Source organism: Schistocerca americana, chromosome 1, assembly GCF_021461395.2.
Source record: "Schistocerca americana isolate TAMUIC-IGC-003095 chromosome 1, iqSchAmer2.1, whole genome shotgun sequence".
In the NCBI taxonomy this organism is placed as follows: domain Eukaryota; kingdom Metazoa; phylum Arthropoda; class Insecta; order Orthoptera; family Acrididae; genus Schistocerca; species Schistocerca americana.
In genome coordinates this window covers 282,626,265-282,646,923 of record NC_060119.1, presented here as the reverse complement: position 1 = coordinate 282,646,923, position 20,659 = coordinate 282,626,265, and the positions used below count along the sequence as shown (strand labels likewise).

General features: G+C 42.8%; 1 protein-coding gene across 1 annotated transcript in view; it reads right to left on the bottom strand.

Annotated features, from left to right (window-relative positions):
• Window positions 1-20,659, bottom strand: part of LOC124625770 (hemicentin-1-like) — a 198,599-nt gene that overhangs the window by 60,864 nt on the left and 117,076 nt on the right. Inside the window, exon 7 of the mRNA XM_047149247.1 lies at window positions 5,788-6,090. Coding sequence (XP_047005203.1) covers window positions 5,788-6,090 — 303 coding nt within the window. The remainder of the gene's footprint in view (window positions 1-5,787; window positions 6,091-20,659) is intronic.

Below are 20,659 nucleotides of genomic sequence, written 5' to 3'. Positions count from 1 at the left end.
CATGAGTGAAACCCGGCGGTGGTTCGGTGATGATTTGGGAAGCCATATCGTGGTATTCCATGCGTCCCGTCGTTACTCTGCAAGGTCGCACTACGGCGAAGGATTATGATACCGTTTAAGCTGCTCATAACCATACCAAGTTTCACTGTTTTACTCCAGTGGTAATGGAATGTTTTAAGGCGCCAGGGCCAGTTCACACAATTCACGTAGTCCCAGACAGGTTTCGTCAGCATGAAGGCGATTTGCCACGTGGCTCCAGTCCATAAGCGTCAGCAGATCTCAATATTAAGAATCTTTGTTGTCTGCTTTGAACAGCAGGGTGTCTGACTGAAAACCAAATCCGAAAAGTCTGGAAGCTGTTTTGAACTCTAACGAGATTTCTACACCATATTTGGTGTTTTTGATGTTTCCATATTAATTCCAACTTCTATGTATTTTTCTAATGAAGTTCGTCCGTAATAATCCGTCACAATTTGTGGAGAAAAGTGGTGTCCGTACCTACAATACCAGAGGAAAATACGGTTTTTATGACACATTATTAAAGCCGTCAGTGGCTCAGAAAGAAGGTCAGTATGCAGAAACAAACATTTTGGATCACTTTCCGAATAACATAAAATGCCTGGTAGACATCAAAGCAAGTCTTAAATCTAAACTAGAATCATTTCTCTTGATCACTTCCTTTTTTATGAAAATACTTGTAGCTTGTTAAGAAAAGAAAATGAGTTTTTATGTGTAGCTACATTAGTTCGTAGCATGTTCATTGATTTTGGCACTACTCGCGTACACGTATACCGTAAAAGATATCATTCAAATATGTATTATGGAACATGCAAGTAACTAGTTACGAGATACATGAAATGTGTTTACCTGTACATTTCCTGGAAATGACGCTGTTTGCAAACCCTTACCATAATGGGAACTAAGAAACATTTTTTGCAGTAGAATGAAATTTTCACTCTACAGCGGAGTGAGCACTGATTTGAAATTCCCTGGCACATTAAAACTGTGAGCCGGATCGAAACTCGAACTCGGGACCTTTTCCTTTCACGGACAAGTGCTCAACCATTGAGCCACCCAGCAAGAGAGCTTCTGTGAAGTTTGGAAGGTAGAAGATGATGTACTGGCGAAATTAAAGCTGTGAGGACGGGGCGTGAGTCGTGCTTGGGTAGCTCAATGGTAAAGCACTTGCCCGTGAAAGGCAAAGGTCCCGAGTTCGCGTATCGGTCCGGCACACAGTTTTAATCTGCCAGGGAGTTTCATTTTTTGCAGTGTTTGCATGTTGTAAGAGCATAGTGTCTTTGAGACTTGTAATCTTTCTCTTAGCATTCACCTGCCAGTAACCGCCAAGGGGCCTACACACACCGAATATTTATTGCGCAAAACTGAGTACTGCGATTAATATTGACCGCCTGAGCTCGTTATTGCCGGTTTGTGCAGTATAATGAAGAGGAATGCAGAGCTTTAAATATACTGACATTAGTTCAGTATACTGTGTAAGGGTGAAATTGCGAAATACAGGACAGTTCCAGGTGAGCTGGAGAAGTATTCAATTCAATTCGAACGAATTTCCACATAGAACTGGAGAAAGTAAATGACAACGGATGGAGTGGGAAATACGATGTATCTGAAACCAGGATGTGGTACTTTCAGAAATGAAATTACTGATTAATCAGGAAACACCATATACCTCTTTGTCCACAACGGCAAAGATAACTAAATAACACGGTGAATTGACAATAAGTGGAAATGTTGTTGTTACTGTTCCGAAACGTGACAAGTAACATCAGGTCAGCTATCCATTGGGCATATATGCATGTTTTTCTTCCTTTGGCCTCATAGCACAACATAAGATCACGCAAGGAAGTAATCAGAACCTAGATACGTGTTTTAATTGTTTTGAAACAGTTGGTAAAAATAGGAGTAGGCTACATTGAAAACAGCACATGAACACGAAGAAACACACAGTCCAATTGTTTAATTTGTAATTAGTTGCTGTTGTTGTTTATGAAACTGTGCTGCGTGAACACGCGTCTAGTCGACTGAAATGTTTACTGGAAGCTTTTCAGACCTGTTTCGCCCGTTCTGTATTATTGCTGCTGCTATTCATCAAGACAAAACAACTCAATCATAATATACGTGAGTTTAACATCATCGAGCACCGACGCATTCTCTATAATATTTAAACTGAAACTTTCCGGACAGAAATATTCAGCAACATTCTTGTGCCATTCTTTGCCTTAAACTTTAGTGCAGCACATTGACACACTATTATTGCGTCCGTAATATTGTGCTTGAGAGGCCCACTTTACATTCCAATATTTAGGGGTAACTTATTTAGTAAGCAAGGTTCCCAGAAATGTTACAATGAATTTCTAGGGGAGGGGGGTTCATCATGAGGATTGAGAATTGCGTAACAGTCCATGGGTGCAAAACATCGTTATACGCCGCTAGGCGGTGCTGTACACGAGAATATTAGAGGGGACGCCAAAGTGGAGCTCCTGTACACGAGAGTACTGGAGGGGAAAGTGAGGACTGCCTTATTTGAGTGCTAGCCAGAATTCGAGGTGGTTGCAGACATGGACATAGTGTATAGAATAGCTGAATGCAGTGAAAAAGCCACCGGACCATTTTATCTAGAACGCTTCCCAGACAGACATCAAACGGACCGCAGTTTGTTTACACGTCTGCATCGAAATTTGTGCGAGTACGGGGCAAGATGTGGCAGGGCTAGTAAGAGCAGGCCACAATCGACGGGTTCGGATGTTAGGCAAAGACTGTTCCAAGCACCAGCATACGTACGATATCCTCAGATCTCGAAATGTCTCGTAGGAGCGACCAATGTGTTTTGGACGGCGAGACATTGCAAGCATTTCACATCCAAAGGTTGTCCATGCAGCACGAGTCCTTTTCGCATAGTGGTTTCTGTGGCAAAGTGGCCACGATACGCGTTTCTCAGCTTACGTGTTATTCACGGGTGAGACAACTTTCACAACTAAGGATGGCGTATTCTGTCACCACCAAGAACATTTGTGGACGCCAGGAAACTACCACGGCCTGCGGTATCATGTGGCAAAAAAACGCTTCACGGTTAATACGTGGGCGTGTGTGCTCGGTGACCGCTCAGTCAGGCCGTGTCCTTCACCGTTCCACTTGACCGACAGGAATTATCATATCTTTACGGAGAAGGATTTTTCCCGTCAAGTGTCAGGCACATCATGTGGTTCCAACATGATGGAAAACCTGCTCATTTTCGCCTGGCCGTTCGTAGGCATTAGAGCAGATCTTTCGGGCATCGATGGATTGGGAATGGTGGACCGTTCTCTGGCCCTCACGCACACCGGATTTATCGAGCATTGGTTTCATTCTGCGGGGACCCATGAAATCTCTCACGCATCGCGATCGTTTGGAGTCCGAGGTTGATCTAGTTTGAGGATAGTCCATGCAACTGCTACGATCGAAGAAGGTCCCATTGTGTCCGAGCATGTCCAGAGTTAATGCTCAGTCGGTATCAGGCATGCTTGGCGTCTGAAAGCGCAAACTTCAAGCACCTGTTATTTAATAAGAGCTGTATTCATATCGTATACAATGTGAACTCATTACATCTAATAAATCTTTCGAATGAATAATCCTCCTGTTTCCATTCCGATCTTCGACGTCTGCAAACACTCCTGACGTTTTCGGCCATGGATTGCTATGCAATTCTCAATGCTGATGATACTTCCCACCTGCCCTAGAAGGCCGGGCGGTGTGGCCGTGCGGTTCTAGGCACTTCAGTCTGGAACCGCGTGACTGCTACGGTCGCAGGTTCGAATCCTGCCTCGGGCATGGATGTGTGTGATATCCTTAGGTTAGTTAGGTTTAAGTAGTTCTAAGTTCTAGGGGACTGATGACCATAGCAGTTAAGTCCCATAGTACGAAGAGCCATTTGAACCATTTTGCCCTAGAACTTTGTCGCAATAAATGAACACGCTTCGTACGCCGCGATCGCAGTGTAGACTCTTTTATTTTCTAAGATGACCGATTTCAACTGTCTTATGCTACCATCATCTGATATTATTGTACTTGTTATAAAACTTGGCATGATATATTATCCGAACTCAAAATGTAAAAGGCAGTGAATTTTTGTCAAGACATCTATACCTAAAGAGTACTTTCATGCTTTGACTTAATGTCATATAACACGGCAGTTTAACAAGTTCCATAAGATAAGACGACGGCAGCATTGGACAAGTCTGTACACTTCGATCGCCATGTATGAAGTGTGTTAATTTTCGTAATTTGACTCCATTCGAAAAATCCGATTGCCTTGAAAATAAGTGAAAAACGATCGGTGTGATGGGAGGGACATAAGTGGTCGCTGACAGACGTAATGTCACTGGCGAACCGCGGAATTGTGTTTCATCTCCATTTACTTTATGTCTCATTCCGTATTTCTCATTACCTCCCTTCACGGGTTGTTCAACGTACAGATTGAAAAACACTGGGACAGGGTATAACTCTGCCTCTTTCAACGCCCTCGGCTTTTACAGCTGCCGTCTCGTTTGTGTTAGTTATAAATAACCTTTTGCTTCCTTACCTTCAAAACCATTTCTCTCCTATAAACTCTCTACATATTCCTTCCTGCTTTTCTTTCTTGGCTTAGTAGTGGTTTTCCATCTAAGCTCATTCAGACAGCAACTTAGCTACGAAAGGTGAATGGAAGATACACATGTTAAAAGGGATCAGAAAAAGTTAAATGCATCTGTAAAGCAAATCTCATACAAGACTCAAAGGCTGATGATTCTAGAAAATTGAACAGTGGAGTCCCTATCAGGAATGACTGACGACATACACTGAAAGAAGCATGAGACTTGGAAAGTTAAATATATGGTGTTAGAGAAATTAGGACGTAGCTCTCACAAAACTGTGTTGTTATAAAAGCAGAGAAATTAAATTTTATGTACATGGTGTGACCATAAAGCTGCAATGATCGTAGTCACGCGTTGTAGTTACATACGAGAAAGCAGGTATATTTTTTATTATTTTTCATTTTGTGTCATCAGCCTTCCGACTGGTTTCATGCGGCTCGCCATGGCTTCTTATACCTTGCACATTTTTTCATCTCACACCGACACTCGCACAAAACGCACTCAGTTATTTGTAGAATATAGAATGCCTTAAGGCATATCCTGCCATCCTGTCTCTTGTTCTTGTCAAGGTGTTTCCCATATTACCCGCCTCGTCGATTCTGTGAATAACTTCGCCCTCCCTATCAGTCAACATAATTTCTAACATCCTGCTATAGAACCACCTCTCAGACGCTTCAATACAATTTTTTCCGATTTTTCCATAATCAATAATTCACTTCAATGCAATGCTACGCTTGAGACATACGTTCTCAAAATTTCTACCTCAAACTAAGGCCGATGTTTGGTGCTACCATACTTCGTTTGGCTATAACTGCACCCATCGCTTACTCTAATTTGCTTTTTATGTCTTCCTTGCTTCAACCATCATATGCTATTCCCCATAACTCTCGCCTTTCTCAGGTTTTGTCTCAGTCTTAATTTTGTTAAAGTCTATGTACCGTTATCGAGAGTAATGTCATAATTGTCTCTATGGTGCGTTTAGCTTTCCTAAAAGAGTCATTTAACAGATCCTCTGCTTTGGGGCTCTACAGACGCAGAATGTCGACCATTTTCCGTCGCTCTAGAATCTGATGGAGTACGCAATAAAATAATATTACAAAGTAGTCTCCGCCAGGCACTGCACAGTGGCTCCCGGAGTATTAGATAGGCGTGGACTCACCGGCGGGCACGATATGGAAGACGCAGGGCACGGCCTGTGCGCCCAGCTCGTTGCGGCCCCAGCAGAGCAGCGTGCCGTAGTCGCGCTCGCCCATGGGCTGGTACTGCAGCACGGAGCGGCCCGGCGCCGCAGCCGTCACGCCAGCGTCCAGCGGGCGCGTCTCGGAGGCGGCGGCGCTGCTGTTGAAGGCCCAGCGGAAGAGGCGGGCCGGCGGGCGCGCCTCCACTTCGCACGGCACCTGCAGCACCTCGCGACGAGCCGCCCCCCACACCAGCTGCTGGCCCGGCCGGCACTCCGGCGCGACTGCGGCCAAAACCACGACGCGCCGCCTGTAGCCTATAGCGGCTCGTGTGCGCTCACCCAGCTAATGTCGCTGCCGAGTGTAAATGACGGCAGCACCAAAAGCCACGTTAATCTACAGACTGTTCAATAGATTAGTGCCGAAACACGTATTACTGCAGACCCAACAACAAACATACACTGCCTGACGAAAAAAAAGTCAAACACCCAGATGGTACAGTGACACGTCAATGTGCAAATAAACAGTGAGAGATGGTTACACATTCCGGTTAACTATACAGGGTGTTACAAAAAGGTACGGCCAAACTTTCAGGAAACATTCCTTACACACAAATAAAGAAAATATGTTATGTGGACATGTGTCCGGAAGAGCTTAATTTCCATGTTAGAGCTCATTTTAGTTTCGTCAGTATGTACTGTACTTCCTCAATTCACCGTCAGTTGGCCCAATTGAAGGAAGGTAATGTTGACTTCGGTGGTTGTGCTGACATGCGTCTCATTGCTCTACAGTACTAGCATCAAGCAGATCAGTACGTAGCATCAACAGGTTGGTGTTCATCACGAATATGGTTTTGCAGTCAGTGCAATGTTTACAAATGCGGAGTTGGCAGATGCCCATTTGATGTATGGATTAGCACGGGGCAATAGCCGTGGCGCGGTAAGTTTGTATCGAGACAGATTTCCAGAACGAAGGTGTCCCGAAAGGAAGACGTTCGAAGCAATTGATCGGCGTCTTAGGGAGCACGGAACATTTCAGCCTATGACTCGCGACTGGGGAAGAACTAGAACGACTAGGACACCTGCAATGGACGAGGCAATTCTTCGTGGAGTTGACGATAACTCTAATGTCAGCGCCAGAGAAGTTGCTGCTGTACAAGGTAACGTTCGCCACGTCACTGTATGGGGAGTTCTACGGGAGAACCAGTTGTTTCCGTACCATGTACAGCGTGTGCAACCACTATCAGCAGCTGATTGGCCTACACAGGTACACTTCTGCGAATGGTTCATCCAACTATGTGTCAATCCTCATTTCAGTGCAAAAGTTCTCTTTACGGATGAGGCTTCATTCCAACGTGATCAAATTGTAAATATTCACAATCAACATGTGTGGTCTGACGAGAATCAGCACGCAATTGTGCAATCACGTCATCAACACAGATTTTCTGTGAACGTTTGGGCAGGCATTGTTGGTGATGTCTTGATTGGGCCCCATGTTCGTCCACCTACACTCAATGGAGCACGTTATCATGATTTCATGCGGGATACTGTACCTGTGCTGCTAGAACATGTGCCTTTCAAGTACGACACAACATGTGATTCATGCACGATGGAGCTCCAGCACATTTCAGTCGAAGTGTTCGTACGCTTCACAACAACAGATTCGGTGACCGATGGATTGGTAGAGGCGGACCAATTCCATGGCCTCCACGCTCTCCTGACCTCAACCCTCTTGACTTTCATTTACTGGGGCATTTCAAAGCTCTTGTCTACGCAACCCCGGTACCAAATGTAGAGACTCTTCGTGGTCGTATTGTGGACGGCTGTGATACAACACTCCATTCTCCAGGGCTGCATCAGCGCATCAGGGATTCCATGCGACGGAGGGTGGATGCATGTATCCTCGCTAACGGAGGACATTTTGAACATTTCTTGTAACAAAGTGTTTGAAGTCACGCTGGTACGTTCTGTTGCTGTGTGTTTCCATTCCATGATTAATGTGATTTGAAGAGAAATAATAAAATGAGCTCTAGCATGGAATGTAAGCGTTTCCGGACTCATGTCCACATAACATATTTTCTTTCTTTGTGTGTGAGGAATGTTTCCTGATGGTTTGGCCATACTTTTTTGTAGCACCCTGTATATCAGTCATGTATGAGATGGCACGTTCAAATCAAATGTGTGTGAAATCTTATGGGACAACTGCTAAGGTCATTAGTCCCTAAGCTTACACACTACTTAACCGAAATTATCCTAAGGACAAACACACATACCCTTGCCCGAGGGTGGACTCGAACCTCCGCCAGGAGGCAGCCGCACAGTCCGTGACGGCAGCGCCCCAGACCGCTGGGCTAATCCCGCACGACTGAGATGGAACTTGGAATTTAAATGACAGGTACGACACTGATTCCAATGTCACTTCTAACTCTATACACTTTTAACCATTTGATTTGATTCCTAGCATGCTGAAGTAGTTGTGTGTTTAGACGAACAAGAGGCCATTCGAAGCGGGCGGACACTCGAAGGGGAAAACAAACCGCCCCTGTGGACGCGCGGGTGGCTTCCTTCCCGACCGGACCCACCAGTTCCACAAAGAGAGCGGAAAGAAGGGACTATTGTGCACCGGATCGCGGATGGCCGTACCGCCGTCAACACGGTTCCAGGTGGTGGGACAAAACACCGAGGCTCTGCAGCTATTTCAAACCTCAGGACCCTTCCTCCATTGTTCCCCCCGTCTGTAGCTAGCAACCACAGGGCGATGTGTATGGCTTTTCCGTGAGTTGAGAGACTTACTAGAGCCATTGGCAGCACCTCTTTGATAAGTATATGTTCCGGTTGGAAGTAACCTTTCTAGCTTGATGTATTATTGCGTGGCTGGTAACATTCCAAGACATTGCCTAGAAAAGTATGATGTTTTTTCCTTTTTGTTTTCACACGGCGGTGAAAATGCACCAGCGGGAAAGTTACCAGCCATCATTTGTCGATGTCCTGTGACAAAGCTTCTTAGTCTGACGTTTTACCTTCAGACCGTGGTAAGTCAATTGACTGGAGGAATGGTCTCATGGTGCTTCTGGAGATACACTTGTAAATGTTACTAAAATATACACTGAAGAGCAAAGGAGACTGCTACACCTGCCTAATATGTGTAAGGCCCCCACAAGCATGCAGAAGTGCCGCGACGTGACATGGCACAGAGTGCTGGAGGGAACTGACAGCTGATCCCTTCAGGGCTGTCCATACATCCGCAAGAGTTCAACGGGGTGGAGATGTCTTCTGAACAGCACATTGCAAGGCATTCCAGATATGCTCAATAATGTTCGTATCTGGGGAGTTGGTGGGCAGAAGAAGTGTTTAAAATCTAGACGTGTGCGGTGTCGCATTGTCCTGCTGAAACTGCCCAATCGACATGGACGTGAATGGATGCAGATGATCAGCTAGGATGCTTACCTACGTGTAACCTGCCAGAGACGTATCTATACGTATCTAGGCTCCCATATCACTCCCACTAGACACGCCACATACCATGATAGAGCCTCCACTAGCTTGAACAGTCCACTGCTGACATTCAGGGTCCATGGATTCATTAGGTTCTCTCCATACACGTAAACGTCCATGGCTCGATACATTTTGAAACGAGACTCGTCCAACCACGCAGCATGTTTCTAGTCGTCAAAGTCCAATGTCGGTGTTGGACGCAGCAGCCGAGGCGTGAGGCTTTGTGTCGTGCAGTCGTCAGGCACACACGAGTGGGCCTTCGGGTCCCAAAATCCATATCGATACTTTTTCTTTCAACGGTTCGCACGCTGGTACTTACTGATGGTCCAGCATTGTAATCTGCAGCAATTTACGGATGGGTTAACTTTCGTCAAGATGAACCATTCTCTGCTGTCATCGTTGGTCCCATTCTCCCAGGATCTTTCTACGGCCGCAGCGATGTCAAAGATTTCATGTTTTAGGGGATTTCTGATATTCACGGTGCACTCGTGACAGGTCGCACTGGAAAATGCCCACCTTATCGCTCTCTCCGATATGCTATGTTCCATCGCTCGTGCGCCTTTTATAACACCCGTTCAAATTTGGTAACCTGGCACTGTAGCAGCAGTAACCGATGTAACAACTGCACCAGACAGTTGTTGTCTTATACAGGCTTTACTGTCGGCAGTGCAGCATTCTGCCTGTTTACATATCTCTGTATTTGAAGACGCATGCCTGTACAAGTTCCTTTGGCGCTTCACTATATCATTGATAAGTGTTGGCAGTAAATTTAGCGATTGGCCGAAAAACTTTAGACATTTGGTAAACACGCGTCATAAAGAGTAGAGTGGGGTTTGGGACATTGGAGAGGGCGGATGACTCGGCCTACTCTGGGAGGACACTATATCCGTGATCCTGAATTTAGGGAACCCTCGAGTAGTCACTTTGACCCAGCAGTGTGCTTGACTTCACTGAATGTCTTCTTTCTCCTTTGGCATCACTGTATACTTGACATTTGAGTCAATGGTTCGATAATAACGATCGAAAACGAACATGATCATCCCCCTCAGACACCTGCAAACAGTTAGGTGTAATAAACATTTTGGCCACTTATACACTACTTGATTTCAGTTAGCTGTATATAGTAAGTTATAGATTTCATTTTTGATGTGCCATTAATCAAATAAATCATTAATACATTGTAATCCACGAAGTAATGAACCACTCCCTGTCCGTAGGCATAATCTATAGAAAGGTAGATGAGATCCACTGACGATACACTGCTTAGGGTCCTTCTTAACATACCACATTCTGGGTGCAGCAGATTTTCAGAAAGTCAAACAGAGAAGCCCTTGTACAAAGTCAAATGCTTCATCCGTCATCATCAGCACTTAGACTTCAGGTGACCACTGATGGTTAGGAAGGACTTGTGTGCCTCCATACTTTGTATGCAGGCAGTTCTAATTGACGTACTAAGGATGGGATTTGCCCGAAAGGCATCAATTTTAAACATTTTTGAGTAACAGGTGGCCGTACTGGGGTATCTCGCGAGGCAAAAATAAATAAATAAATAAACAAATTAATAAATAAATAAAAAATGTTCAGATGTGTGTGAAATCTTATTGGACTTAACTGGTGAGGTCATCAGTCCATAAGCTTACAGACTATTTAACCTAAATCATCCTAATGACGAACACACACAAACCCATGCCCGAGGGAGGACTCGAAACTCCGCCGGGACCAGCCGCACAGTCCATGACTGCAGCGCCTTAGACCGCTCGCCTAATCCCGCGCGACTCTCGCAAGGCGCAGCTACTTCACATCTGCGCCTGCCATCCAAGAACATACAATGCACTTCCTGCAACGTTCTGTGCAATACCACACAGTTGGTTGACGACCACAAGCTGCCGTACTACGAGTTGTGGCCACGTGCGTAGGCTGCCGTTAACAACACAACACGAACGACTGCGTCTGGACTGGTCCCATGACTGTGAAGCAATGACCGCTGATAAATGAATCGCGATTATACACTACATCGGATGACTATCGTCGGCGAGTATGGCGGCGACCTAAGAAGATGTCCCAATCTTCCAACCTTTGTTAGTGGCACAGTGGTGTTATTACTGGCATGTGGGTGGGGGGAGGCTTCGGCTATGACTTCATGTCATGGTTGGTAATAGTTGACGAAACTCTGTGTCACAAGAGTGCGTCACTGACATCGTACCTCTTGATACATAACCTCTCATCCGACAGAATAGTGGTCATCATCATCAGTTATCTGCTATATTAGCAGGTCCTTTGCCTCTCCATTTTCTGCGATCCATTGCTTCCTTCTTAAGGCTGCTGTATGTTGTACCGTCCATCATGTCATCCAGTATCTCGAATCTCTTCCTTCCTCGCTTCCTTTTCCCTTCTACATAACCTTCTAAAACTGTTTTTATCAGTCCGTCATTCTTTCTTAATATATGCCCAATCCAATTTCGTTTTCTTCTCTTTATTACATCTAGTAACTGCCTTTTCTCTCCCACTCTTCTCAGTACCTCTTCATTTTTTACTCTGTCCATCCAACTTATTCCTTCCATCTTCCGCCATGTCCAGATCTCAAAAGCCTCCAGCCTTTCTCTGTCTTTTTTCCTCATAGTCCATGTTTCAGCGCCATATAGAAGAACACTCCATACAAGACATTTTATGAGTCTCTTTCTGTGTTCCCTGTCCATACCGCTGTAGAAGATTCTCCTTTTCTTATAAAACGCCTCTTTTGCCATTGCTATCCTTGTTTTAATTTCTGTGGTGCACTTCCAGTCGGTGTCTATCCTGCTTCCAAGATACTTAAAATTTTGCACCTGTTCTAGTTTTTCTCCATTCAGCACAATTTTTAGTTCCTTATTTCCTCCTATTGCCAATACTTTTGTTTTATTTGTGTTAATTTTCATTCCATATTTTTTTTCCGTTAGTTGCAATGGTGTCCACCAAATCCTGTAATTCTTTTTCCCCTGTGGCTAGAAGGACCATGTCATCAGCAAATCTCAAGCACCCTACTCTTCTTCCTCCAATTTCTACTCCTTTGTCATCTAATGAGCATTGGTCAATCATATTTTCCAAGTACAGGTTGAAAAGAGTAGGTGATAAACAGCATCCTTGTCTTACTCCTTTCCCTAGTCTGATCCAGTTTGTACTTTCTCCTCTCACTTTAACTGAAACTTTTTCATTAAGGTACAATGAGTTTATAAGTCTTCTGGTTTTCCAGTCCACTCTCTTTTCCCTCATAATAGTCGCCAACTTGTCCCAAACCACATTGTCAAATGCCTTTTCTAAATCGATGAAGCACATATATAGGTCTCTTCCTTTTTCAATAAACCTTTCTCCTAAGATTCGTAGGAGCCCTATTGCATCTCTGGTGCCCGTATTCCGTCTAAAGCCAAACTGCTCCTCGCCGAGATTCTCCTCTATTACTTTTTCAAGTCTTTTATTAATTATTCTTAACATCACTTTGGCTGCATGTGAAATGAGGCTGATTGTCCTGTGCTCGCTGCATTTCTTGGTTCCTTGTTTTTTCGGCAATGGAATCATTACTGTTGTCAAAAAGTCCTCAGGCCATTCACCACTGTCATATATTTTATTACATAACCTCAATATTTCTCTTATTCCATTGCGGTTCAAGCATTTTAGTATTTCTCCCGGTATTGTATCTGTACCTACTGCTTTGCCATTTTTCATTGCAGCAATAGCAGACTTTACTTCTTCCATTATGATGGTCGGTCCTTTCTCTTCATCACTTACACTGTTGTGTGATTCAAGTTCCAGAGTTTCTGGTTTGCTATTTGTGTCATATAGCTCTTTTATATATTCTTCCCATCTCTGGAGGACATCGTCACGATCTTTATACACTACCTCTTCGTCTTTACTCAAAATTTCCATAGTAGCACTTCCTGCTCTGTTTTGTTCCCATGTCATAGTCTTTACTCTGTTGTATAGTAAGTCGTATCTTCCTTTCCTGTCCAGTTCTTCAATTTCATCACATTCCTCTTTTAGCCATTTTTTCCTAGCCTGCTCTGTTTCTCTTCGCAGTTCGTTATTTAACCTTCGGTATATCTTTCTTGCATCTTCAGTGTTCTTGTTTTTCAATTTTCTTCTCTCCTCCATCTTGGAAATCATTTCTTGTGTGACCCATGGTTTTTTTGACCTTTTCCCTTTTACATATCCTATATTTTGCTGTCCTGCTTTAATGATTCCTTCTTTCAGCATATTCCAGTACTCGTTGGCATTATCAGGTGCTTCTTTGTCTCGTAATGTGTTTAGAAAGTCCCGAGACAGCATTTCTGTAATTTGTTCTTTGTTGGACCTTATCTTCTCTAGATCCCATTTCTTCACCATTGTCGCCTTTTTCTGTTTTTTCATTCTTATTTCTATTTCTGCCATAAGTAAGTTGTGGTCACTATTAATATCTGCACCTGGTAATGTGTGCACCTTCTTGATTCCATTCCTGTATCTTTCTTCTACCAGTATAAAATCGATTTGGTTTTTATATTTATCCCCTGGTGATTTCCCCATGTGTTTGCCACTATCAGCTGCCTTTCCCTGCAGAAGTCAATTAACCATTCACCTCTGTCATTTCTCTTTCCAAGACCATGACTGCCTACTATGTTTCCCTCTTTCCCTTCTCCCAAAATGGCGTTCCAGTCTCCCATTACTATTTTGCAGCATTTTTTATTTTCGTCCATTATTCTCTCTATTACATTGTACGTTTCCTCTACAATTTGGTCATCATGTTCTGAAGTTGGCATATACACCTGGACAATCAGTAAATCTTTTTGTGCTCCTTTCAGCCTTACACCAATAACCCGGTCATTTGCATAGTCTACATATTCCACACATTTAGCCAATTCCTTTGTCATAATCATTCCTACTCCATTAATTCCTTTTACTTCTCCTCCTGAGTAGTAGAATACATATTCATCTGACTGCAACTCTCCATGTCCATTCCACCTTCCTTCAGCAACTCCTACGAGGTCCATATGATTCTTTTCCATCTCTCTTTTAAGGTTTTCTAGTTTTCCTGCTTGTAGCAGAGTTCTGACATTCCAGGTACCAATTCTCGTTTTGATTTTTTGCCTCCTTTCAAGTTGTCCCCCCCGGAGATCCGAATGGGGGACTATTTTACCTCCGGACACTGATTTAACATGAGAGGAAGCCATTTTTTGTGCATAAAATGGAGACTGCATTATGCAGGGAAGATAATCTGCGGTGGTATTCCGTTGCCTTCCGCAGTTCTGGAGGCCGCCCCTAACATGGGATACAGACGCCTTTTGCAGCCGCCCGCTCCGGGTCAGACGCTGCATGAGAAGTATAGGTTGGAAAATGAAAGACCCCTAGCCCTCGAAACCTAATAGCGTCAGGGTCGGAAAAGAACAAGAGCTGGCCGAGGGTGGCCAGATAGGAAAGATAAGAGTGAGGAGCCTGGCATAAGTAAGTGGAAGCAATGCCAGGACTCAGCTCGGGCCCCCGTGGTTGCCAGCCACGTATCACTAGGTGTGACTCCCTGAGGTGAGAATAGTGGTACCATTTTTCAAAAGGAAAAGGCTCATCCAGAAACTAAACTTGTCTCTACGAACTGTCTGCATGATTTTCTTGTACTTCTATGATTAGCATCATCCCTAGATCAATAGAACGCGAGTGGGACGAACTCGGATGTCAGCTGCGTCCTAGTGCCAGCATTCAGGATATCGACGATTAGTAACGACAGCCGTGGACCAGGTTGCATCAGAAGAGGTTACAGCCTGTTTATGACAACTTTCGCTACGGAATCGCTGCATGCATACAGACCAGAGGGAGTGTAGTGTCATTGATGTTGCTTCGTTCTGTCCAGTTCTTTCAGAATTTCAGTCGAATACTCAATCACGGAAATAACATTATATACCCTCTCACACCATGGGGAGTTAGTCTTCCTCTTCTGGGTGCTTTACTCCTTCTGTCTGGCAGCATATTCTCATAAGTAAGCAAGTGTCAAGAACCGATTTTATACATCCTTTCACATTCACTCGTATTTCAGGTGACGCAGTTGTGAACTCTCCCGTAGACTGTTGTCAGTAACCTACAGTTACATCATAGACACACTCTCTCAAATAACAAAAGTAAAAATTGCTAGCAATAAGTCTTTGCAACAAGCAACAGCCACAATAACTATGAAAGACAAAAAATCAGTAAAATATGTAGCCTTACCATATATAGGCCCACTTTCATATAAAATTTCCAACTTACTCAAGAAGAAGAATGTCAAAATTGGTTTCTTTACCAATAACAAACTCCAAAAAAGAGTCATACACTCACTCCCACACAATAGCATACCCCATAAAAGATCTGGAATTTAAAAACTCAAGTGTAACAACTGTCCTAAATTCTACATTGGCCAAACAGGTAGAGCTTTTGAAACAAGATTCAAGGAACACCTTGATGCCCTACGTCTGAAAAATCTAAGCAAATCTGCTTTTGCCACCCATCTTGCAGAAAACAATCGTACAGTTGAAAATATTGAAAACAACCTGCAGATATTACACCTCAAAGGCAAAGGTTTCACATTGAATCTCCTAGAGGAGATTGAGATTCATACACATAAAAACAGGTTCCCTGATCTCATTTTGAATGAACAGACAGAGTCAGTTAACACCCCCTTCTTAAATAACTTTGAAGAAGCTTTCACTTTTTTTAAAATAACTTAAGCCCAATATTCCATCAAAAACATTCAGTATACAGGCCCCAAAAACTGTTTATATGTCATTGAAAAATTGCATAATGAAAACATGTGCATTGCATATTATGTCATACATTAGAATTTATCTCCTACTATTGTAACAATTAATTAGTAACACACAATAATTCTGTACTACATATCATGTTTGTAATCGTATTTGTACGTAGTTTTACTTATTCCGTTTTAGATTAATTTCATACAATAGCAAAGAGATATTTTACTGTACCCATATCGACTATACAGCATCTGTAAGTTAACATCGTTATGACTGTAAGCTCTTTGCAAATATTGCTCTCGTTTGTAATGTGAAGCTGGGCCACGTTTTGTAAACGTTATTCGCGTGTGCTGCGTGTGTAATTAAGATCATGAGGTTGAAAGTGACGTCCATTGACTGGAATAGCACTCACATAGTGCATATTGAAAAGTGTAAGCTTGCGTTCGAAAACATAAACGCACGAATATTTCGTCAGGCAGAACTACACAGCTCGTAAGTACACTAACCAGCAAGTTTACTAATGTTTATAAAAACCATCTCACGAGCAATTAGATTTTGTAAAAGAAGTAAATCTTTCGTAAAAATACCATTACCGATGTGACAACAAAAATATTTCTTTTCTTTCCCAGTGCAGCAAACGAATAACATAAGCAAAACTAGGTCCAACTAAGAATGCTTGTAATCTGCCATCTGAAGATGGATTTGTAAAGAAAAATCCGAAACCGGTCATGGTCTGAAGATAATAAACCTTTTTAAACCATACATGTGGCTGGTAGCTGTTTTTTATATAAATTATAAACCTTAAGCACAACAGCCACGTTTCTTAACATGTCGACTTTCGACAAAATAGCGTTAACCTACAGTACATTTCACCTTTGCGGTCTTAACAGGGTATAAACTCTGGTAATAGATGACTATCTGCCTCAGCCTCAGCTTGTCACTGGTTTCTGCAACAGGATAATGAAGACCATCAGTTTTCTGAAGTTCTTCTGTTTAAGTATGAGGTTCAGTTTAGGTGGGAAGACAATTGTCTTAACACACGTGTACGGACAGGTGTGATCCTACACATAGCCGTTAGGCGAGATCAGGGACTTCTTGCTTGAGCCCTAAATGTTGCTTCATCGACTCATATGGCTAATCTACAGGCCCTTCGAGCAAGGATACGTGCCAAAATTATTAGAGGACGAACCGCTAGGTACGAGAGGGTGGGTGTTGTTATAGCAACATGGAGAGCGTAGCATTTTACGGAACAAGTATGTGAAGTATGAAGCCCTAATTTCTGAAATTGATGGATCAACCAGAGCGGACCTGTTTACATCTTAACCTCAGGACGTGAGACTTCTTCCTCTTGGACTATATGAAAACCGAAGTACATTCAACCCATCAGGACTCAGTTTGGCTACAGTGGACTACATGTACAAAGCACGCATCTCACTGAACGCGGGATGCCCTGCTACATCGATACAGGCTCTGTGTTCAACTTGCACATTTTGCTGATTTATTGGGTTACTTTTTTATTTTTTTCTTAATTTTTATTTAACTTTATTTGTATTTACTTATTTTAAGGCATTATTTTCCCGCCAGGCTCGATGCGCACCCCTCCCCCCCCCCCCGCCCCCTCCTCACTGCAATAAACTACTCTCATGTGACAACCTTTTCATCTCAGAGTAGCAGTTGCAACCTATGTCCTCAATTATTTCCTGGATGTATTCCAGTCTCTGTCTTGCTCTACAGTTTTTACCCTCTACAGCTGCCTGTAGTACCATGGAATATAATTTATGATGTCTTGACAGACGTTTATCATCCTTCTAGTCCGTGTATTCCACATATTCCTGTCGTCACCGATTCTGCGATGAACCATCTCATTCCTTATCTTATCAGTCCACCTAATTTTTATCATTCGTCTCTAGCACCACGTCTGAATTGATTCGATTCTCTTCTGTTCTCGTTTTCTCACCGACCACGTTTCACTACCATACAATGCTGTGCTACAAACGTACATTACCAGAATTTTTTTCCTCAAATTAAGGTCTGTGATTGATACTAGCAGACTTTTGCTAGCTGCGAATGCGCTTTTTGCTTGTACTAGTCTGCTTTTTACATCCTCCTTGCTTCGATTATCATGAGTTCTGTTACTACCTAGGAAGCAGAATTCTTAGACACTTCTGATCACCAGTTTCGAAGTTCATCGCTCTTTCCATTTCTACTATTTCTGATTACTTTCGCCTTTTTTCTATTTAAGCTTAATCCCCTTCTATACTTGTTAGACTGTTTATTCCATTTAACATATGTTACAGTTCTTCTTCGTGTTCACTCAGGTACTAGTGTCATCAGCGAATTTTATCGTTGATATCCTCTCCCCTAGAATCTTAGTTTAACTCTTGAACCTTTTTTTTCATTTACTTTATTGTTTCTTCAATGTATAGACGGAACAGTACGGGCGAGAGGCTACATACCAGCCTTACATCCTTATTAAGCGGAATATCTCATTCTCGATATACCGGCCTTATTGTTTCCTGTTATACATGTTACGCATATTGTACACTATCTGTTTTTCCCTGTAGCTTACCCCAATTTTTGTCACAATTTTCAAACACTTCCCTATAATTTACATTTTCGACAAATCCTACTAACGTGTCGCTTCCACTATCAACTGTAACAGTATTGCCTCTCTGGTGCCTCTACCTTTCCTAAAGCCAAACTGATCGTAGCCTAACAGATCCTCAGTTTTAATTTTCTATTCTTCCGTATATGATTCTTGTCAGAAACTTGGATTCATGAGCTGTTAAGCTGGTCCTGCGATAAATCTCGCGATTCATTTTCGGAACTGTGTGGATAGTGTTTCCCCGAACGTCGGATGGTTCGTCGCCAGTCTCGTAAATTCTACACACTAATCTGAATAGCCATTTTTCTGCCACTTTCCCGAAAGGTTTTACAAATTCCGATGTAACATTATCCGAACCTTCTGCCTTATTTGATTTTTTGTCATCCAAAGCTCTTGTCAGTTCTGCTTCTTTTACAGGATCCCCTACCTCTTCGCTGTCAACTCCTGTTTCTTCTTCTATCACATCATCAGACAACTACTCCGCCTCATAGAGAACTTCAATGCACTCTTTCCATCTAACTGTGAAATTATCGTTGCACTTCTTATGTTACTGTCTTTGCTTTTAATTTCAGCCATGGTTGTTTTGAATTTTCTGTATGCTGAGTCAGTCGTTCCGACAATGATTTCTTTATTGATTTCTTCTGATTTCCATGAAGCCATTTCGTCTTAGATTCTCTATATGTTCTGTTTATTTCATTCCTAAGTGACTTTTATTTCTGCATTCCTGAATTTCCCCAGACGTTTTAATCCTTCCTTCAGTAAACTGAATTATTTCTTTTGTTGCCCATTGTTCTTCGCAGTTATATCCTTTGTGCCAATGGTTTTCTTTCCAGCTTCTGTGACTGCCCTTTTTAAGATGTGCATTCTTCTTCAATAGAGCTGCCTGCTGAACTATTCATTATCGCAGTATCATTCCTGAATATTTCCGTATCCCATTTCTTCCCTCATTGACACTTCCTGACTAGCCTCTTAAGCTTCAGCCTACTCGTCATTATTGCTAAATTGTGAATTGAGTTTATATCTGCCTCTGGTGTACACCTTACAATTTAATATTTGATTTTGGAGTGTCTGATTGACTGTGATGTAATGTAACTAGAATCGTCCTGTATCTCCCGGACTTTTCCAGTTATGTCACTTCCTCTTGTGGTTCTTGAACTACAATTTTGGTAATACCAGCTGAAATGTATTGCAGAACTCAATTAGTCCTTCTCCGAACTCATTCTTTTTACTCAGGCACTATTTTACTATAACCCTTTCTTCTACTCCACCCCCTTACAACCACATTTCAATCTCCCATAACTGACAGAGCTTCATTTCCCTTAGCGTCCTCTATTACCCGATCAATCTCCTCATATACTTTCTGTATCTCTTTATCTTCTACTTGCGACGGGTCTTTCTATGCTGATGGGAACAACCTTACCAATGAAGTGGTCGCAGTAACTCACATTCTGCCTCTACCGTCCTATTTGTTACTCTTCCCATTCTTTTTACTTAGGCACTATTTTACTGTAACCCTTTCTTCTACTCCACCCCCTTACAACCACATTTCAATCTCCCATAACTGACAGAGCTTCATGTCCCTTAGCGTCCTCTATTACCCGATCAATCTCCTCATATACTTTCTGTATCTCTTTATCTTCTACTTGTGACGGGTCTTTCTATGCTGATGGGAACAACCTTACCAATGAAGTGGTCGCAGTAACTCACATTCTGCCTCTACCGTCCTATTTGTTACTCTTCCCATTCTAGTTATACCATTTCTAGCTCTGTTGATACTATCCTATACTCTTGTTACAAGAAAACCTTATTCACATTTCATTTTGCTGATATTCACTACGTCTAAATTGAACCTTAGCATTTCACAAATCACTTCAGAAAGTATACGCTTTAATCTCGATGACACACACAATCGGGTGGCCGAGCGGTTCTAGGCGCTACAGTCTGGAACCGCGCGACCACTACGGTCGCAGGTTCGAATCTTGCCTCGGGCATGGATGTGTGTGATGTCCTTAGGTTAGTAAGGTTTAAGTAG